Source organism: Pagrus pagrus (assembly GCF_965226575.1).
Source record: "Pagrus pagrus genome assembly, chromosome: 20".
Classification (NCBI taxonomy): Eukaryota; Metazoa; Chordata; class Actinopteri; order Spariformes; family Sparidae; genus Pagrus; species Pagrus pagrus.
In genome coordinates this window covers 21,185,820-21,207,827 of record NC_140207.1, presented here as the reverse complement: position 1 = coordinate 21,207,827, position 22,008 = coordinate 21,185,820, and the positions used below count along the sequence as shown (strand labels likewise).

Below are 22,008 nucleotides of genomic sequence, written 5' to 3'. Positions count from 1 at the left end.
GATTTAGGAGAAGTTAGGCACACCAGTTAGTCTGGAGCCCTGGAGGTGATCAGTATGCTCCACGACCGCTGGACTAAGTGTGTAAATATGGTCAGGGATGATGTTGAAAAATAAATCTGCTAGTTTTAATGAAACTGACTCCTTCTCCCTTCAGCCATGAACTCATCAATCACCTTTAGCAGTAGTGAAATATCACAGACGGGATGGTATTTTCATGGTATTGAATTTATTGCATAATGACACATTTTAAAACTTTGGGCTTTTTCTCTGCAAAACACTAAAGAAAACACAAGTAACACAATAGTTGTTTTTTGTAAAAAGCACAGCAGGCCTCATCTCACAGGATGTACAAAACACAAGTCAGATATCACATGCATCCCACAGAAATCATGGTCATGATGCCATTAATATTCCACAGGAATTAACAGGAGGACGTCCATAAAGAACTACATATTGCACATGTTTGCATTGTGCACACACATAACAGATAGCTTACATATTTTAGTGATGAAAGAACTTATTTTTAAAGTCCGTCAGACACAGTTTCATAAGGAAAAAACAGCATACATTTGATTAATGTGTTAACTACCACACTGAAATATAGCATGAACAAGAGCCCCACAGGGAGCTCTGGGAAATTATACCGATAGCTAATAGTTAATGCAGCGCTTCCCACTACTGTCCTGCAGAGTCGAGTCACTTCAGTCCATTCAAAGGTTGAGCTAATTCCATTCATTACAAACTTGTAAACAAATGAGCCACGTGGCCTGCAGCTGTCCACCCGTCGGGTCTCTTTATCAGTCCTTCCAACAGTGAACATTGAGCCGTACTCTGAAGCTTAAAAAGTATGAGGTGGCTTCAACTTAAGCTCAGCCGCAAAAATGTTGAGCTGTGGTCCGGTGCTAGCCATATTCTGAAGCAGGGGGGCCTGTCACCAGTTTACAGTAACCTGACAAGGCTCCCAAGTCAATGTACAAGGAGCCCTTCCTCCTCGTGTGTCCAGAGTCCTCAGAGTACAGAGAAGATTCTGCAGAGGAGAGAGTGCACGTTAGATAGGGAAAGTATCTTATCATCAACTACTGAAACCGAATTGAGCTCAACGCCTCGCTCCTTACCCTGTGTGGTGTCGTGGTGCTGGCTCTGCTGTCGCAGCATGGTGTTGGTGACCTCCTCCAGAGCTGAGTCGAGGCTCCAGCAGCGCGGCTGATCCTCCCTGGACGGGTTGATGGCCTCATCCTTCAGCAGCTCGGACGCCGAGCTCCGCAGAGCAGGGTTCCTCTCCAGGGCTCGTTCCAGAAAGGAGCGCATGGACAGGCTGCAGTCCTCCGCAATGTCCTCCAGAGGGGGGGCCTGCTTGTGGATCTGTCAGGAGAGAGAGAGCGGCCGTTAGAGAACTGCAGCATGAGAGGGGAAAACTACATTTGCATAAACAGCCAAGGTATCCAAATAACCACAAACAACAAGGAGCATATAAAACACGTTTGGTTTCGGTAATGAGGAACAAGGAAGACTGTCAGAGCTCAGCCTGTAGAAGAGACCACGCAGCATTACTTCTCCATGACAGCGGTTTCACGAGGAAGTGAGTACAGTGGTTGTCTGATTTAAAAGAGCTGATAATCATTTGCAAAAACAGAAACAGAACCCATGTCATGGAAAGAAAAAAAAGAGAAGTAGAGACTGACTAAATGCACTGAAGGGCACGGATTGCAATCAGTCACGTTAAAGGTTTTTTAGGTCATGGAAAAGTGTGTGGCACAGACAGATCCTGCTTGTCATAAACTGATTACAAAATGACATGCTGATCCATCAAAGACATTTCTCACAGTATCATTGCACTAGTTGAAAAGTGGAGAGGGTAAAGGATTCGTCTTCAGAGACGACGCATGTCTGTAGGATCTTTCATGGCAGTAAATCCAACAGCTGAGACATGGTGGCGCTAGCTAGAGTAACTAGAGATTGTTAGAGATACCAGAGTTATTTCAGCGGTGCACCAACAGGTAGACAATACTTACAATGTAGAGGTAAGATGGGTAAGCGGTGCGTGGGTATCTGCGGACCCATGGAGGGCTCCCAGTCTGCATGTGAATGATGGTGGTGCCCAGGCTGTAGATGTCCGTCTTGGTGTTATGTCCTCGACACAGAACCAGCTCTGGACTCATATACATCTGAATGGAGGACAGGTAACATAACATGAATTAGATATAATGGGGCTGCAGAGGATAATGGCAAGACAAGGTGTTGCAGTGTTTTTTTTCTTATCCGTGTTTAAAGGCAAACAGGAAGCATCCTCTTACAGTTAAAGGGTTTTCTGTTTCAATAAACAAGATAACCTTTAGACCTACACTGTGTGGGGCAAGCTAAGAGCAGTACACAACTGTGTTGGCCTTTGCAGTGTGAAAGTAAACACTACGACATCTTTTTGTCTGCTGGAAATTCCAGGCCGCTCTCCCATGTTAATGTGAGCCTGAGCAGCCTGCAAGCTCTGTCACTCTTATTACTGCTGGGTGTCTGCCCTGGGACTTTCCACAAGCCAAGCCACGAGAGGCCCCAGTGTGCATGTACTAAGACCCATACAAACTGAGACACAAATGGGAAAAGCTAGGCAAATACGTGATGGGAGAACTGGCTCGTGAGAAATCTCTTGGATTAATCCTAAAATTTCCCAAGTGATTACTGATTACATCTGCACTGAGAACCCTGAGCAAAAGCAGACTATTATTAGCATCAGTGGGGTCAATGAGTGCAGCGACTGCTCTGCACTGACGCTCGCCAATCACTGACTTTCTATAATGATTTTGGAAACGACAGAGACGAGTGCTGACAAGTCTTGAGACTCATTTCTTTCATCCCTGGGGAAGTCTAAGCCTGAGTCATGAGTCAACAAGACTGCTGCCTTTTCAAGTAAAAGCACACTCGAGATCAGAGACAGTAAACAAGTATTATTGGACTAAAGTCATTTGGGGTAATGAATTCAATGCATACAGTTTGAGTAAGACTTTCAGATCCTTGGTTTATTTTCTTACCTCTGTTCCTCTCAGGTCTCTGGGAGTGTACATGTCCTCCGTCATCTGCACCGTCAGGCCAAAATCCACCAGGACTGCTTTGTCTGACATCAGGACAATGTTGCTGGCTGAAGAAAACAGAGGAAACAAATGTGCTTTATTGTGCAGGTTCCATTTAAGGTCAAATCAAATATAGTGCTTGCATTCATTCTAACTGGAAAACACCAATGAAGCTCCCCAAGAAGAAGTCAAGCATGTCTCGTGCTTTTAGTGAAGGAATTCACCGGATAATTTGAGGGCAGGCCCTCCGTGAAAAGTCTCATCCTTGCACTTAAAAACCACACCCAGGTTTTAATTACATATTTTGATCGCAGGCAGGAAATGCAGAGAACCACAGCAACATGTCAGGGGGCCAGGTCAGCCATTGTCGTCAGTCACTTGTCTCCCTGGACCCTACATTTAACCCTGAGGGAGCATGAGAGGACCACACAGCCTCCAGGCCATGAGGCTGACAGACCTTTGTGGAGAATGCTTTGATCCCAGCAGCGCCGGCTGTGGTCCAACCAACATGAAAAAACCTCACATCAAACTTCAGGAGAACCCCACCCACTATAATAAGCATGTCTTCTTGTAATCTAAGTCATCAGCCGCCACGATTTTTGTCAGTGTGACCTGGCTACCAGGAACACTTCCTCGAGACACGTTCATCAAACCAAACGATCTGACTGTCAGACTTCTGTGATCTGTTTGTTTCGTGGCTGTAGGGACTGATTAACCTATTTCCTGCATGGCACTTGTGGCTCTCTCTAGAGCTCTTCACATGAAATATATCCGTCTGTGGCTTGACTCTGACGTAAAGAGGCACACATTACACCATTTCCTGACCAACTTTTACGAGTTTACTACAACTTACGTTTGATGTCGTGGTGGATGACATTGTGCGAGTGCAGGTACTCCAGCCCCCGCAGGACTTGCTTGGTCACCCAGATGATCTCGAACTCCCTCATGGGCCCGCAGCTGTCCAGCTTCTCCAGGACGGAGCCGCCCTCTCCGGCCTCCATGAACAGGTGGACGCTCTGGTCGCAGAGCAGAGCGCCGTACAGCTCAGCGATGTTCTCATGGCGGAACCGTGCCTGGAATTCCACGTCGGCTGCTTTAAAGTGCTCCATAGGGATCTGTGAGGATGATGATGATGAGATGTAAATTAAATGCACTATCACAATTCAATACCATTGTCCTATTTAAAGGAATAGTTCAACATATTGGGAAGCATGCTTCTTTGGTTCTCTGCTGAGAGTAAGTTGAGAAACATAAAGCCAGATGATACATATGGATTCAACGGGATAAAATGTGTGCGTTTAGAGGTATTGGCAGGCGGATTTTGTTAGCTAGCTGATCTGCCTATGAGCCAGGCTAGCTGGTTTCCAATGTTTCAAGCCTTTATGTAAAGCCGAACCAAGTGGCTGCATCTTCATTTCTGCCATAAAAACATGAGAGTGGTATTGATAAAGCTATAGCCAGGAGATGCTAGGCTTAGCTTAGCTGTGTGTAATGACCGGCAGCAGACGGAAACAGCTAGCCTGGCTCTGTCCAAATGTAAAATCTGCCAACCTGCCCATCCAAAGCTCGCTAATCAGCAACTTATAGCTTAGCCAAGCCAGCTGTTTCCATCTGCTTCCAGTCTTAATGCTAACCTAAGCTACCCAGAGAGAGAGAGAGTGCTATCTTCTCATTTAACTCTCAGCAGAAAAAAAAAAAACCAACGAGTTGTTGAAAAAATGTTGAGGTATTTCTTAAAAACATCTTTGATACACAATGGACACATTTTTGAATGATGAACTGCTGATAACAGTGTTGTTTGAGATTTACTGTAACCCAGATACAGAGCACATTAACTCCTGACAGTAAGCCTTCTCCGTGTATCGGTAACAGTGTGTGCTTTACACTGTGTCAACATGGTGTTCTGATGATAACACCTGACAGGGAGGAAACTGCTTCATCTCTTGTCAATATTTTCCTGCAGGTGAAGGGTGCAGTATGAGATAGATAAGACAGGAACAGAGTGTGTGTAAAAAAAGACTGCCGGGAGCTGACGGAGGTAAATCACAACATGTCTTTAAAAGGGAGTTAGTGGCAAAATTCCATTCTTGCACTGAGCGTGGCCTGTGTTGTAAGTCTGACCTGCTTCTTCTTTCAAGAGAGCTGTTCCTTTTCTCTTGAACTTGAAGGTAATACAGTAAATGGCATGTTGACATGAACATTGTTTGCATAAAAACAAGAAGAGCTGCTTGTGTGAACAAACAGTCCTTGGCAGGTGAAGTGATTTTCCACCTAGGGCAAGAGTTTGGAGAAGGTTGGCTGGATTCCAGTCATTGCTCGGCAGGACTCACCAGTTTGCATGCCATTCTTTTCCTGGTGGTGATGTCCTGAGCCAAGTGGACTTTCCCAAATGAGCCCTTAGGCACGAGGCTAGAGCCGTGATTCTTGTAGGTCAATTTCCATGGAAACAGGAGCACGTCCATGTTGATCTGGTAGCGGCCATTCTTTACGAACATGTACTTCTGCAAACAGAGGTCAGTTAAAAAAAATAAAACACACCGACTTTCATGCACACAAACAGTAAGTCTCGTTACGGAGACGGTTCTCACCTTGTTCAGCAGGACCCCTATCTCCTTAGGCAGGTGCTGCAGGGTTGCTGCCTGCATGTTGGAGAGCAGGTTGACAAAGGACAGGAGGTCTGTCACCGTCCCGTACCGAACACCACCACCCCCATCAACATAGTCCTTCTGCTGACACCCCGGGCCCTCCGAGTCCCCCACCTCCTCGTTCTCATCCATCTCCTCCTGAGAGAGACCTTCCTCTTCGAATGACGAGCCTCCTTCCTCCTCTTCCAGCTGATACAGAGTCTCTGCAGCGTTGATGATGTCCTCTATATTCATGTGAGCCAACAGCAGTTCTATTCCATTATCATATTTGTAATCCATGTTGATCCTCGACTGGTGTCGCTCGCTCTAAAATGAAACATCGGGAGGTGAGTTTGTGGACATTTTTCAGCTCAGTTCAGACTTGCAACAGATCCTATCAGCGACTTTCAAGCACATGTGCAGCGGCAGATGTACAGAGACACTTCACTGAAGCACTGAGGCTTTTGACTCGGCTGGCTGGACATACAGCTGGGAGGGGCTTACAGCACTGTTTTCCAAGCAAATGAAGGGAGTTTCACAATAAAGCTGGGAAGCCCCTTGGAAAGCCTGGACCTCATTTAACATCGGCTGCTGACCTACTAAATAATTATGAAAGCTCATTAAGAATCACAGGGCTGCGAATAAGGCACCCAGCTCATACACATTCATACACATTCTGCACAGTCGTTTTTTTCTTGTTTTTTTTTTTTTTTTTTTTAGAGACAGATTTTCCTGCCTACCAAACCCCACGTTAAAATTGAACAAATAAGCTACTGAGTTAGATTTCTTAATCACAATTTAAAAAAAATGCAAATTCAGATCGCGTGCCTCATGAAAAACAACTGCAGTGATAATTCGGGATGTTGTAAACAAGTGACGATCAATCTGTTAAATATATAGCTTCAGAAGGTCAGATGAGATATAGTGAATAAAAAGATGCCGTACTTGCCGTGATCTTTGAGTCAGACGCTCAAAGGGACTGTCGTCTCTCCATCGTGTCTCCACACCTGACTCTCTGACTGACTGACTGACTGAGCGGATCGGACTGTGTTTAGAAGGAAGTAAACAGAGGAAGTGCAGCCGATCAGTGTGTGGGTGGAGTGGGCTGTAATGTCAGGTGCCAGCCGCGTTACTCTCCGTAGGTTTCGTTTTCCCTTTTCTTCTGTTTCCTCAGATGAAAAACAAATCTCACGTAGCTCAGCTGAAACACAGGACACGACCTTCCACAGAACCGTCGGGTGTTTTCCTGTAGGGAAAATGTGCTGATTCTTTTTAAAGGAACTCTTGATATAAAACAAGTCATAACAGAAATATAACATATTAGTTTACGTACTTTACGTTCATTAGTCACAGAAAGTTCAATAGGGGCTGTTACTGTAGAAGCTACCGAGGACAAACTAGAAGTTGACCCATCATCCAGAACCTACAGGCGTATTTTTGTCGCCATCCGCACAATTTGGTGCCTGTCAGTTGCCGTACAGAGGACCACGCGCATGCGCTGTTCCGTTTCTTTCTGAACAGCAATGGCGTCCTCCTTAGCAGTGTGCAGGTTACATATGAGGGGCAGGGGCAGCTTGGTGAGGAGCCTACGGAGGGTCGACACATTTCTCCACAGGAGTATCGGAACAAACGTCGCTGCCGCGGAGGGTGACGCACTTCGAAAAGAGGAAACTGGTCAGTTTATCACGCGACAGACAAACTAAGTTAGCCTTCTTCCTAGCCCTGATGCTAGCTCACTCACCTGGATTAAGCCGTCATTCCAAACTTCATTCAGAAATCTGCATGTTTTGGGTTGGGTTGGCTGTCATCCAAAATACGTGATTTATTGAATAGAAAATGTAAGGGTAAAGGGTCTCGGTAAAATTCGGCGTTGTTTTTTCTCTGCCAAGGAGTCCTGTTTCAATAAAATCTTCTCCTGAAGTCATTGCATTTGTCATTTCAAAGAAGAGTTGACATTAATAGATGTTGCTTTGTGGATGATTTGTATGCCGAATGAAACAGTATCCTGTAAGAGTTAATGAAACGTGCTATTCGTCTTACAGCTAATGCTGCAAAGTTTGTCTGATAACGTTATGCTAACTGCACAGGGATGAACAATGACAACAAATCCAAGCCATCCTTAAAGTGAAACTACAGCAGTGACTGATGCTCTGCTTCTCTGTTATCAGATGAGAAGCATGGACGCAGGTCTTTGTCTGCTGTCCAGGCGGAGAGACAAGGAGAGGCGGAGAGATCTGTCCTCATCAACTGCAGCCCCAGAACCAATGAGAAAAAGTTCCTCAAGTTTTTATCAAGACATGGAGAAGTCAAGAAATACTTCTTTTATGAAAGCTATGTGCGTGAACGACCAAGCATTGTTTTAACATGTTATAAGGTACATATAAGACCAACTTGACTGCATTCAGTTGGAAGATGTAATTGTGTGTATTTGTGTTATTTTCCAGGGCATGTATGCCGTAGTGGAATTTACCAACCGGGAAAGCGTTGCATCTTTACTTGAAGAGGCAGCCATCCCCACTGTCAGCCATGAAGCCTTGGTGCCTTTTAAATCAAGACTGCTGTCACTGAAGAACGTCGACTCAGCGGGCTCAACGAACCAGCAGTACCAGCCACAGACCACTGCTCCCATCAGCCAGCTTATACAGAGGCTGTCCAGAGAGGAAAGTGTAAGTGGACTGGTTGTCACACACAGAGTTACAGATTAGATTAAACAATCCAGAGGGTTGGAGTCGACTTTAAATACAAATCCATCTGTGAAAGTTAACATGCTAACATGCTAACATGGTCCGTCTTCTCTTTCCCCCTCAGATAGACCGGCAGGTGATCTCCCTGACAGAATCCTATCAGCTAACAGAGGAGAACAGCCGACTGCGTTTCCTCGTCTGCTCTCTGCTCCAGGACATTGCTGCTGCTTATTTCCCAGAATGCACCATCAAGCCTTTCGGCTCATCGGTGAACGGTTTTGGAAAGCTGGGCTGTGACCTGGACGTGATCCTGGACCTGGATGGCATCAGTGGGAGAAAGGCAAAGACGGTAATAATGGGAGGTTGGGGAGAGAGAGTTGTAAATTAAAACAGAATGCAATTTGCAACCAAACAGGGTTTATAGACATTTTAGTGTTCCTGAGCCCATGTAGTAATCGCCTTTATACAACCCTGTGTTCACAAAGTGGTGAAATTCGCCTCATCCTTGTTTGTGAACGACTGAGCCTTTCGAGGATTCCCCTTTCATACCCATTCATGATACTATCGCTAAGTCTAATCCAATATCAGACTCTATATCCCTGTATAAACAAAAAAAAACATAATTTAGGATAATACATACTTTGAACGTGCAGAGTAGAACTGTAGTTTTAATTGATGTTGCCTTGGTCGGGTAGATACAAGTTCATTGTTTCAGATATTTCTATCACCTGATCGTTACACTGACTGTCAGTGAGGTGATGATCCATTCACTGTCAGTTTCAGTCAGGGTAATTTTCATATTATTATCTTTCAGTGTACAGCTTAAGTCACATAAAAGAAGTCTTTTTTTTTAACTCTAACCTGCTGACCGGTTGTGAATGCTTAAATCATTCTAAACAAGGTAACGCTGATGAAGCTACCTGAGTCATGGTGCGCCTTTCACATCTGTGTCCTTCATCAACATTAATTACGGGTTGTTCACTGACTATTTATAGGCATCTATGAGCCTGACATGAAGCTCGCAAAAGATGCACCACATTCTGAGTTGATTGTGATTTATGAAGGGAACGCAGTGTAGGATGTGTGTGCACACTGTTATAAATCTGAATATTTAGACGTGAATTTTACGCACAGTTTTATAAACGGGGCCCCTGATCTAGGATCTGCATAAATTGTACTCACTCATAGATACCTCTCACCTAAATACACCTGATGTTTACATCAAAATCCAATTAGATGAGAATGTTAAAAAAAAAAAAAGCCCTATCTCATATGTTACAGAAAGTGAGAAAAAAATCCTGGATAAATCCGTCCATTTATCTGATTTGCACAAAAGTTAATGGGGTGTATTCTGGGCTGAGCCTCCACCCAATTTTCATGGGAATCTGTTCAGTAGGTTTCGTGTAATCCTGCTGATAAACCAACCAACAGACGCAGGTGAAACATTTCCTCCTTGGCAGAGGGAAAAAGTGAAACAGATACCAGCTGCTGTCATTTACCACCGTTTGAGTTTTGTGAGTTCTGCAGAGTGAAAGTGAAGACAGCTGTGGAGAACAAAAAGGGTTTGAAAATACTACAGACACACTTTGCTGTTTGAATTAAAGCTTTTCCTTCAAGTCTAACAAACATTACCTTGGTAAGGGGTTTGCATTGATTTATGCGTCTGTTGCCTGGAATCACTTAATTATGTTAAAGTCAGAGTTACTGTATGTGTTTGAAAGTATCAATCATTTGGAATAATGTGGGTAAAATGTCACTTGCTAAACCAAATCAAGTAGAGATAGACATAAAATCTGTCTTCATAGGAAAAATTATAATTGCAGACAAAATCCTTTACATTATTGAAGACTGTGAAGTCATTGTATTATAGTGTTCGAAACCATTTAATAAATGTTTGTATACTGCTTATAAATGCAAAATCAGGCCGTTAAAGTGAAGTCTTACAGCAATACATGACATCTAACTGTTACAAGATGTGTGTTTTATTCTTTATAGTTCTTCATAGTGCAGAGCTGAACCTGTTCATCAATAGTCAGTTAGTGTTAAGTGTCACCAGTGTCCGATGGTCAGGCCAGCACCGTGTGTGTGTGTGTGTGTGTGTGTGTGTGTGTGTGTGTGTGTGTGTGTGTGTGTGTGTGTGTGTGTGTGTGTGTGTGTGTGTGTGTGTGTGTGTGTGTGTGTGTGTGTGTGTGTGTGTGTGTGGTAAATTGTAAAGGACAATATAAGTATAGCCATGTTGAATTTAGTCAGTTCATCTGCAACTGTTTTGATAATTTGGTCATATTTTAGGTCACGTTTCAAGCAACAATGCCTGATATTGGTTCCAGCCTCTCAATTGTGAGGATCTTCTTCTTTTCTGTGTTTTCTTGTTAACTAAGAAGCTTCCGGCTTTGGACTGTTGTTCAGACCAAACAAGATATTTGGGAAATTTTGACCGTATTTTCCATTATTTGTGTTTGGTCATTTTGGATTACCAAAGTGGAGCAGTTGATGCAGAGGACCCTGCTGATATGTGTGAACAGCGCAGGGAATCTGCTGCCGCTTCCTTCCATAATCAATAGTTCACTCTGCAGTGCAATGTCAGACATGAATCACTGTTAGCTGCTGTTTTACTATAATGGACCCCACTTTTTTCTTCCATTATTGAAGCTTTAAAGGACACAGTACCGTTCAGGAGTAGTACACTGGGATTTTGTAAACTTGAAAAAAAATGGTGTAAAGTAAATATTGTGCCGTAAGTTACAAACAGAGTGTGATTTAGGATCATTAATGAAACTCTGTGTTTGCAGCCAAAATCAGGTCTGTCACTGGAGTACCAGCTGAAGAGGGCCAACTCAGAGCGGGCCGTCACCCAGAGCATCCTGTCCGTCATCGGGGAGTGTGTGGACCAGTTTGGCCCGGGGTGTGTTGGGGTGCAGAAGATTCTCAACGCACGATGTCCCCTGCTCCGTTTTGCTCACCAGCCCTCTGGTTTTCAGTGTGACCTCACAGCCAACAACAGGTAATCCCCCTGGCTACATATATTACAGCACCATGGCTTTAAGCCTGTATGTAAACCATGCGTTATGGCTCTGGTGTTGCAGTGGTTTCTTAAAGAAAGGGTCAGTTTCGGGGTCATATCTCGAAATGCCAATCTGAGCTGGTCATAGGCCTGTTGCTTCACAGAAACTGCTCGTTAGTTTTCTGTTGTCCTGAATATCATCTGGCCACACTGGCGTTGCAAAAGCCCCAAACAGACACTGTTCTGTGGCAGGAAGTGCTGTGAGGGCTCGGTTGCATGCTGCCACAGTGAAACTGAACAGAGGGGCTATGGGGGGGACTTGTTTGTGTTTCACTTCTTCCCTTCCAGCCTCATTGGTCTCAGTTGATGGTATACACACCTGCTAACGTACAGAAAACCACAGAGCACTTTCTAAGGAAATGGAGTTGAAGCACCCACTGTGGGTGGATGTGAGGGGGACTTTTTTTCAAATCGCACTCTGAGATCTCTAAAGCGCAGCACCTTCCTGGCTCGGAGTGTGTGTGCGTCTGTGTGTGTCTGTGTGTGGGTCACAGAAACCGAAAACTAGCAGCAGCTGAGTGTGACTGGCTGAAGACTGCTCTCTAGTGGTGGTTTTGCTGACGTTTTGGTTTCACTGACCCTTCACCTTCATCATGATATAGGATTTTTACTTTCTGCAGTCAGGAGTGTGTGAAGTGTCAGGATCAAGTGGATGTTTATCATTATGCTAATATTTTATACTGGTTTAGTTATAACCCTTTATAATAAAGCCACAACAATTATCAATTCATGGTTTAGTTGTCAGTAGGGTTGCTGTGATAGACCGTTTTCAAGGTATGCTGTGGTATGAAAATTGTCACACCGTGTACATGAGCTCATCTGTGTTGTTGAATTGTTTCTTTGTGAAATTTTAATCAAGCGTTTGTTTAACCAAAAAACATTCAATTATAATAATAAATATAATACTACTACTGACGATGATGATGATAATGACAATAATAATAATAATTCTGTACCATAGACCGTTTTGAGAGGGTTATCACTCCATGAATATCTCATACTATTGCAACCCTCGTTGTCAACGTTGCTTTCCTTGTAAATGATCAATAGCAGTGACAGCAACAACTCGAGTGACTCAGTGCTGCTCTGACACACTCCTATCACAGTGTTCCCTGTATTTTAAAGAGCTAATCTAAATGAAAATAGGACACTTAGAAAATAATATTCACATTTAACAAGCTGACAGAGATTTTTTACATACAATAGAATTCTGTGATGTCAGCTTGTTCAATGTGAATATTTTCTTGTTTCTTTCCTCCTCTATGACAGAAATCTGAATATCTTTGGGTTGTGGACCAAACAAGACACTTGAGGACGTCGCCTTGAGCTTTGGGAAACACTGATCGATATATTTCAACTTTTTCTGATATTTTAGAACAAACAACTAAACGAATAATTGAGACAATAATTTCATTCAGCCCATGTATGCTGGGACGTCGTGCCATGGCTAAATATCTAGGAGAACATTGCAACACAGCTGCTGCTGAAGTATATTTTCCCCTTTTTTTCCATCAACAGATTGATGCAGAAGCTTGAATCATGCCACCATGGTTACTGTCAATGTCAGGATATCACAGAATAACTGCCTTATTTCCTATTTGATATTTCGATTTTTATTTTGTCATGAAAGTCTCCCGACACTGATACAAACAGCCACAAATACGCCCCAGTAGCAATTCTGCCTGTTCTCCACAGGGTGGCGATCAAGAGCACAGAGCTGCTCTACCTCTATGGACAGCTGGACCCTCGGGTGCGTTTCCTGGTGTTCACCGTGCGCTGTTGGGCCCGAGCTCACGGCATCACCAGCAGCATACCTGGAGCCTGGATCACCAACTTCTCCCTCACCGTCATGGTGCTATTCTTCCTGCAGAAGAGGAGCACTCCCATCATCCCCACCCTGGACCACCTAAAGGGCCTGGCAGGTACCACCCAGCACCACCTGACTGACCCCACGCTGTCCCCCGTAACCAAGAATAGAACCAAGATTAGGGCGATATGATGGCATGTAAAAATTAATAGTGATAATGATAATGTTGGTGATAATAATAACTATAACAACACTAATGATAATAATAATAATGATGACGATGATAATAGCAATGATAATAATGGCAGCTACATTTATATGGCACCTTTTATAAACAAAGTTACATAGTGCTTTACAATAAAAATGTATAATCAAAGTAAATAAGATCCAGAAGATAATATAATGTAATACTGCCAATCACAACAGAGTGGATCAGTTAAGAAAAAGATTTTGACATCATCAGATAGGGCCCTGCCCAGAGGACCTCCGGCAGTGATCAGGCTCACAGGGGTTATCAACTCATAAATATAGGCAGTAGTTTATGGTATTTATTTCCTTAATATTTGTGTACAAGATATTTGTGGGCAATGGTACAAACAATTAGCACAACTGCTGTCTGGTTGGATTTTCATAAGTTTTTCCTTCACTATGATGTTATATTTAAATTTGTTAAAATTAAATTACATTTAAATTTGATTAAAGTATTTGAAATGTAGCAGTTCGTAAGTGCTAAGAGGGAGGTTTCAGTGCTGGCTCTGCAGCAGACATTAGAGCGCGCCTTACCTTCTCATTACCATGTGTATGAATGTGTTCGATGATAATATGAACCACCGGCACACCACACTGCCTGCCACTGCAGCTCCTCCATCTCTGTCTACTCTCTCTCTCTGTCACCTTGGCTGCCTGATAATTGCCTTCCAAAAGCAATCTACCCCCCCCCCCTCCTCCTCCTCCCTCCATCTCCTCCACTTCCTCCACCTCCTCTTCCTCTGCCCCGTTTAGCACAGACTCTATCACACAGAGTGCTTACAGGACAATAAAAGGCCCATCACTCTGGGAAGGTCAATGACCCCGCCTCCTCCGGACACACACGGCAGCATACAGGCAGCTATTTAAACAGCGGTGTTTTACACACACACACGCACACACACACACACACACACACACACACAGACACCAGCCGCCTCATGGTGGTGAAGGAGACTGGTTACAAGGGCACTGCTGGAGAAGAAAACCAGCCAAGCAAAGACCTGATCCATACTCTCTGTTCTCTGACCACTTTCATATTCATACATGTTCATGCAGCTCACTGTCCTTCCCCCTGGGATATATTGTTTCCTCTCCATGAATGCACCGACACCATCCGTCTCTGTCTTATTTATGGCCATCATAGGCCTGTTAAGGCAGTCATTTACCTTGTATCCCTGCTCTTGTCCCACAAGGTCCCGCGGACAAGAGCATGATTGAGGGGAACGACTGCACGTTTGTCAGCGACTTCAGCAGGATCCAGCTCCAGAGCAACACAGAAACACTGGGTGAGCACGGGAGCGTGGAGTTGGAGCTGCAGGGCTACAACTCACTTTGATTGATACCACAGTTTCTGTTAGCCACTAACTCCATTTTCTAACTTTTCTCTCAGAGCAACTGCTGTGTGAATTCTTTGACTTCTACGCCACCTTTGCTTTCACCAAGATGTCCATAAACATCAGAAAGGTATGTATGTTTGTTCATATCATGAGTCCCTTGTAACCACAGACGACAGACCCTAAGATGACAATTCACATTATGTCTTGATTATGTAGCGCAGTGAGTCCTGACCAGCGGTACTTAAACCACAGAACTTACTTCTGATTGACTGAAGAGAGCTAAATGAATGTGTATAAACGTCCATTCACTGAGTCAGCTGTTACACCTGAACACGGTGTAGCTTACGAGCAAGCAGCGAAGGTCATAGATGAATCTGCAGAGCGATTTGTGGTTCCAACCATCTAACGTCGCCGCCATTACTGCGTTGGAACCTCCGCCTGCTCACAGTAACAGCAGCATAGGTAAAGACAGTGGTGCCCAGTTAATGATAAAGTTTTTTATATGGATGGTGACCTTACTGTCATTCATATTTTTCATATTAGACATTGCTTAGGACAATAGCCAGAATAGATGATGGAGGAACAGTAAAAACAAATGACCATTACCACATTCCAAATGATGAAGTACTGTGTAATATACTAACGTTACTGCACTAGCTAGCTAGCATAATCTATCAAGAGCTACATTTAATCATTACCGACCAGATGCATCAGTCAAACATCTAAAAATACAAATTTGTCTTTGTTTTAAAAACATTATTTCATTAATAGCCTGACAACAACAAGACAACTAGGCCTCATGTACAGAGGGTCAAAATAACAATAATGATAAATGAATTAAAGTAATTATAACATTGTTGGTCCGCTCCTGGCAGATATCTTGGTCCTCCACATGTCCAGTGAATCTATGTAAAGTGTTTGGTCTGAGACAGGACACTCATCATGAAGTTGAGGCTCATGTACTTCACATTCAGTTTGTTACCAAAGTTGAAGTTTGGCACTATTGTTAGAGCAGCTGAGATCAGCACTGTTCTCTTCATGACGTCCTAGACGTCGTTGTCAAAAGTAACATTGCATAGAAAGTAAAGGTAAAAGTACAAAACCGTTCACTTCTCACCACAGCTTGCATTCAATGAGCACATGTTGTTGAGCAAAGCCACCGCAATAATTAAGGCCTGTCTACTTCTGATACTTCCTCGGATTTGTGTTTAGATAAGTAACTGAAAAACAGTCGGCTAAAAGTAATGATTGAATAGTTGAGAAGGACCTCCAGAGAATCAACAGCTGAATCTGCAGCTCCTCTCAGCTTTAAGGAGCTCTGATAGTCATAGCATCATTTCATCCAGCAGCACACAGCAAACACACAGTTAGAGACCAGCTGGTGAACAAGCTGGAGTCAGATATTTCCTTCAGGGTTTGTGGAGCCCTTACATTTATCTGGAGCGCAGACACGTGATTCCAAATGAATGAATGGTAATATGTCTGTGTATCTGCTCTGCTGCCTTTCATGATGACTGAAACATCCATCACATTATCTCACCTTATGAGAGCACAGAAACACCCGTCTTCCTACATACCATAACTTAACTCACCACACCACTTTCTTCTATACATCAGGTGCTTAATATCATGCAAGCATTGTATCTCTAATAGTAAATGTCCAGTAATGTCTGAGTGAATTCAGAAGGAGCTTTAATGTAAAAGTTACCAGACCAGGACTATCCTGGCCAAAATAATTGTGATTCATGATATTATTGTGTTAGTTATCAAAATGTTCTTAAAAAGACAAACTTTAAAAGGAAATCGATATAGGACTGTATGTTATCGAGCCAGACAGCTTCTCCAAGTCACTTATGTGAGAATATTCTCAATATTCAGACTCACCATTATCACAATGATGGAACTTCCCCAGAATCAACTAAGCCTGAGAATTTTTATCCCAAACTGGGATAAATCTGATGTCCTCCCATCTCATCTCAAGAGACAGATGAAGGCAGCTGTGTTCCATAACCAGTCAGGGCTCTAGTGTCTGTCCTGTGGACACTAGCTGCTGCTGCTGTCTGAAACTGTCCTGGACCACTGGACCAATCAATCAGCTGGGCTAATATCAGCTGATATAAACTTGCTGCAGAGACGATATGTAATAAGAAATGTCAATACACTTTTTTTTTTTTTTGTTTTTCCACCAGAGAGCATTTAATTTGTCTTTATGTCTTAAACATGTTTCGAGGATCTTGATTAAAAATACTGAATAAACAGCACCAGTCAGGCTCTACTCACAAAATGTACCGTCCTGTTACTCGGATGGTTTCTAATCTGCCTGCAAAATCTATCCTTCGCCTCATTAACTAATGAGAACATAAAGAAAATGTTTTCGTGGAGGAGCTTCGGCTCTTAAGGAAACCAATTTTCAGCCTCCTTTTCGACGTCTCCTCCCAGCCTCAGCTCTGAGCTCCAGCAGAGAAATCTGTTGGTAATAAAGGCGATGTTTGGTGGATGGCGTCTTCCCACACACCACACACAGAGATGACATCTGTCCTTGTCATGTGTGATTGATGCCGGCCCCACGGGGCCCGGCGCCCTTAAGCTGGGACTCCAATTAGGAGCTCCATCAGGCTCAGTGTAAACAAACACATATTTATTCTATTTAGACCCATCTTCAGCCTGCTGTTGTGTGTCGGTGCCTGCGTTATACTTTTTATAGTCACGGAAAGAGCATCCACGCTTTATATAGATAAAATTAAAATAGATTCAACTTAAACGTATCTCAAAAACTGTGTAACATTAAACAACATCCTACTTATCAGCCGTTACGTTTGCCAGTAGAGTGGTAGCTGATAACTGAATTGATGAAAGTAGGAGTTTGGTGGCACATCATATGAGATGCAGGGGTTTAACTAATTGTTTGACCCTAAAGATTAATATACAAGACTAATATCAGGTTTGGCACAGCAGAGGAAGCCTGCAGGTAGACTGTGGCCATGACCCATGCCAACAGGCGTTCACCAGCGGAGCAACAGCCATAAATCTGCTTTACTGTGCTACAATTCTCTGCCTCGCTCCTCTCTGACTGATGGCTTTATGTCGCCATACTCCGTCCCTCCTGCCCCTTTACTGTCAGGCTGTAGGCAGGATACGGTATGCAGAGTACTGTAGAAGGTTCTTGACTCCTCTCTGACCCACGTATTGATGGTTCATGTGATGGCCATGACTGCCCGACAGATGCAGTACACATCATGTATGCTTCTGTTGCTAACACGTTCGGTGTGCACAGCAGGTTTTTATATCAGTCGAGCACATTCCTGTCATTTTTTTGTTCCACTTCCTGAATTATTTCTCCTTTTCATGACTCATGTCAAAACGCTTCCAGAGCCACGTGCACGTCTCTCCCTCTCCCATCTGCTCGCCCGTGATGAGGTGTTCAGTCAGCTTTACGTGCCCCAGATACAGCAGCAGAGAGTTAAAACCATGACCAATGAGATAGAGATGGACCAGAACACACTGTACATACAGGACTGCTCTTATAGCTGCCACTGCTCCAGAGTGTGTTTTCATCTGCCAGCTTTGTCCCCCTCTCTCTCTCCAGGGCAAAGAGCAGAACAAGCCGGAGGTCTCCCCGCTGCACATCCAGAACCCGTTTGAAACCTCTCTGAACGTCAGCAAGAACGTCAACGCCACACAGCTGGGGCGCTTCGTGGCTTTATGTCAGGAGAGCTCCTGGCTGCTCCACCAGAGTGAAACCACCAGGCCCGCAGGTGATACTGCAGGGAACACTCCCAGACCATGGGGACTCGCTGCCCTCCTCCAGCCCTCCCAGGTCGCAGAGATCAAAAGTCGCCATAAAAGGAGACGGGAGCCAGCAAGTGAGAGGATCAGGAGCCTGCTGGAGTCTTTGAAGAATAACAAACAGCCAAAGAAAAGCTAGGACTCTTGGGAAATCTCGGAAATCAGCTCCATCCTCGTACTCTTACTTTAGCTGTTTCATTGGAGGAAAGTCTCACTGAGGAGGCGAGGAGCAGCTTCTGCACTGGACTTTAGTTCCAAACATGGACACTGGAGGGTGTTACTGAGGCCTGTATGTGCATATGTCTGGGACCTAAAATAAGGGATTGATTACTGTGTTCTCCACTGTAGACTTCCCTACCCTGTTGTGATTAAAGTCAGTACTGTGGAAACTGCCAGATGCTCATGCAGGAGCTGAGAGTGAAGATCTGTCTGTTCATCTGATTCAGAATCTGTACATGGATATTATCATTTACACTGATTACCAACATCATGTGTTTACATCTCAAACAACATCACTTTGTATATATGTTTTGTATGAACGGTATAATACGGATGGAATAATCAAGATTGTATTGCAAACACTGCATTTGGTTATTATTGCACCTCAAAACTGACAAAAGGCACTAAAAGGCTATCACATACATCAAGAATCAATACAGTACTATTAGTTAAAAGTGAGGAGTCTGGAGAGAAAGTGGTAAAGAACGTTAAAATCTCTCCTTTACCTCCAATAACTTGATAGATTTAATTAAAACCTTATTTATTTTACTCCTCTGTTTGTCTCTGACTCATTTTATTTTGAACTCCTCATGTGACATCAAACTGTAGTGCCACTGTGCCAACAGTTAGCACTGGCTTCAGTGTTTCGGGTGTAGGGCCTCACACTAACAGACCATTCACTAACCCTCTGTCTTCATAATGTTATCAATCTGTGTCATACATTAACGATTAGAAAAAACTTCTCTGGGCGCTCCTCGTTTTCAAAGCTAGCTAATATCGTCAATGTTAGCTTGCGGGCTAAAATGTATTTGCTGCTGTTACCAGATTTTATACAGTAATGCTACAATAGGCTAGCATAAAGTATGGATGGGCAACATGACCTGCAGTGGTTGGTTAAGTTTAGCTAAGTTTTAGCTCTAAGCTAAGTACAGTAGCCTAGATAGCTGAAAAGCTGTCTGTGTTTCAACAATCACTTCCTGTTCTGATCTGATGCAGGTCTAAACATGAGTCAGATCTGGTGTTCAACCTCAAGTGCTTCTTGGGGAAAATAGAGAAACTGCGGTGAGATGGAAAAACTTCAGGAACTCGAGTAACGTTAGCTTAAATAGCTTAAAATGAGCAACTGAGAGATACAGTTTGAATTTATTTGCTCAATGTATTGGTGTGAAAGGAAAACTATAAAGCCTTATATTTGTTTATACATTGCATATGAACTATTTAACTAATAGTACTCTATTGTAAAAGTATTCACTCATATCTTTGACTTGGTCTGTTAACCTTTAACTACCTTTTGTTGTTTTTTTTTAAAAACAAATGACGGTAAAATGTTAAGCCTACATCTGGATTAAAGTTTGGAGAAGCAAATGATATAAAACAATGACATAATGGTGGTAGCATGTGTTAAATTGATCTAGAAGCAGACAGCACATCAGTTTGGTCACCAGTCTGTTGGAGTCAAAGTGAGCCAGCGCTGTGGTGAAGTCTGTAGAATGAATTGACCTCACTGGAAACCCACTGGTTGATATGTCATGCTAAATATGTGGAAAGAGAAATGTCACTTCAACTCTTCCTCAGTCAGTTTCCAGCTCATAATGCCTCATAATGTCCACTAATCACACTGTCTGAAATGTGGTTCAAGAAGGAAGCCGGTAACAAGTCAAAACGCCAAAGAGGTCATTAACATCCATTTTTTTTTCATAGTTACATAGCCTGAATGATGTATGCGTCTATGAGACAGAGGAAAGAGAGAAGACCTGAGGGTGCATGTGTTCAGAGTGCATGTGCAGGTTCACGTCCTCTGAGTGTGTCTGAGTGTTTGTCTCAGGCCCATGGGACAGTGTTTGAGGAGCAGGGAGTGTGCAGCCCACAGCTGCTTTTCCCCTTATTGCTGTGGGAGGTCAGAAGGGTGAGAGGATCAAACTTTTAACTACCTCCCCCTCCCATCCTACCCTCCGCCACAGGGCCGGGAGGACAGCAGCGAGGCAGAAGAGCCTCACACCCCCTGCTTTTGAACTTCACCCGGTGTCCCTGCCTCCTCTCTTCTCGCTTCCATTCCTCTTTCAAATTCATCGTGCCTCTCTCTCTATCTCTGGCATCTCTTTCCTCTCCCCTCAGAGTGGTAGCGTTCTTTGAGGTTTGCGGGGTTTGTTTATTTCCATGAGTGAGTTTCTGACTGGATGTGCGCTGGTGGAGCCACAGAGTGGTTATGAAACGCGGTGGTTAGAGAAGCACTGGGTGGGGAAATCAACACCTCGGGAGAATTTGATGAAATAGGACTGCTGAGTGTTGTAGGGTTCATTTGAAGGAGCTAGACGTCAGCGCTGTGGATCTTCTGATTTGTATTTGGTGGTTTAGAATGTGCTGTGCTGTTTTTCTAAATTTATAGACCCCTCTTTGATGGCACTCTCCATTTATTGAGCACTTTTATGGGGTAATTACAGGCATAGATAGAAACCGTGGCCACTTGCCAAAAGGTGCCACAAGTCAATGTCAAGGTTAATCAAATTTTTTTGTAGCTCGTGCCAACCCTTGCAGTGTTTTTATGTGACCATCTCCAAGTAAAGTTCTAAAAGCACCAAGGTTGTGTTTGGTTAACCTGCCCAGCAGTGACCTTTCTCCAGAGTGTTTGCAGGCGGCACACTGCGGGCTCTGATTTATTAGGAAAACTGTTGAAAAGTCCAAGATGGATTGGCCCTCTCTCAGGAAGTCCAGAGGTTTTAGCGGGCCTGTGGCCAGAGTTTATGTTGCTGCCTTTTTTCTGGCTCCTAATGCGCCTTCAGAGCCTGAAAGAATGTAAAAGGGTGGCCTGAGGGTTTGACAAACACGAGAGGGATTTGAGGAAACACGTTGAGGGAGGAAAGGTAGGAAAAAACAACAAGAAATGAAAAAGACCTCAGCATGCATGTTAGGTTGAATGCCCCTGAAAAATGTGAAAGTCTGGAGCAGAGGCTGTTGTTAGAACTCGAGGAAAAGGCTCGAGCTTCTGGGGCACGTGGTGTTTGATGAAAGTGCTTATCAGTTGGAGCACTTTCAGAAGTTATTTTATCAAGCCATCCGATCACCCCGCCACTCCTTCTACTTACCTCCACAAAGACCTGAGAGCAGTGTGGAGAACATAATCTCAAAGCACTTCCCCCCCACAGTTCCATGAATTGTCCCCAGAACATTGTGAGAGGTCG

General features: G+C 43.7%; 2 protein-coding genes across 3 annotated transcripts; one reads left to right on the top strand and one right to left on the bottom strand.

Moving 5' to 3' along the window:
• Window positions 1-207: 207 nt before the first annotated feature.
• Window positions 208-6,716, bottom strand: map3k8 (mitogen-activated protein kinase kinase kinase 8). Of its 2 annotated transcripts, none has more exons than XM_084341219.1 (8): window positions 6,636-6,716; window positions 5,651-6,013; window positions 5,393-5,563; window positions 3,916-4,177; window positions 3,024-3,130; window positions 2,013-2,165; window positions 1,116-1,362; window positions 208-1,027 (listed from the first exon to the last, which is right to left on the bottom strand). In XM_084341219.1, the coding sequence occupies exons 2-8, from the start codon at window positions 5,984-5,986 to the stop codon at window positions 903-905; spliced, it is 1,401 nt and encodes a 466-aa protein (XP_084197345.1). In that variant the 5' UTR covers window positions 5,987-6,013; window positions 6,636-6,716; the 3' UTR covers window positions 208-902. The 2 variants fall into 2 exon arrangements, with proteins under 2 accessions (XP_084197345.1, XP_084197344.1); XM_084341218.1 differs by having other exon boundaries at window positions 6,632-6,713.
• A 404-nt stretch (window positions 6,717-7,120) lies between these two features.
• On the top strand, window positions 7,121-19,384 carry mtpap (mitochondrial poly(A) polymerase). The gene is made up of 9 exons (XM_084341217.1): window positions 7,121-7,360; window positions 7,855-8,021; window positions 8,131-8,352; window positions 8,495-8,719; window positions 11,160-11,371; window positions 13,127-13,353; window positions 14,681-14,773; window positions 14,878-14,951; window positions 18,411-19,384. The coding sequence occupies exons 1-9, from the start codon at window positions 7,210-7,212 to the stop codon at window positions 18,747-18,749; spliced, it is 1,710 nt and encodes a 569-aa protein (XP_084197343.1). The 5' UTR covers window positions 7,121-7,209; the 3' UTR covers window positions 18,750-19,384.
• The last annotated feature ends 2,624 nt before the right edge of the window (window positions 19,385-22,008 follow it).

Bases quoted from the DNA above. Each gene is read 5' to 3' on its own strand.
- map3k8 (XM_084341219.1), bottom strand. From the start codon at position 5,986: ATGGATTACAAATATGATAATGGAATAGAACTGCTGTTGGCTCACATG. The intron at 3,131-3,915 runs GTAAGTTGTAGT...TGTTTTCTTCAG, and splicing joins CATCCACCACGACATCAAAC to CCAGCAACATTGTCCTGATG. The intron at 2,166-3,023 runs GTAAGAAAATAA...TCCTCCATTCAG, and splicing joins GAGACCTGAGAGGAACAGAG to ATGTATATGAGTCCAGAGCT.
- mtpap (XM_084341217.1), top strand. From the start codon at position 7,210: ATGGCGTCCTCCTTAGCAGTGTGCAGGTTACATATGAGGGGCAGGGGC. The intron at 8,353-8,494 runs GTAAGTGGACTG...TTTCCCCCTCAG, and splicing joins GGCTGTCCAGAGAGGAAAGT to ATAGACCGGCAGGTGATCTC. The intron at 13,354-14,680 runs GTACCACCCAGC...TTGTCCCACAAG, and splicing joins CCACCTAAAGGGCCTGGCAG to GTCCCGCGGACAAGAGCATG.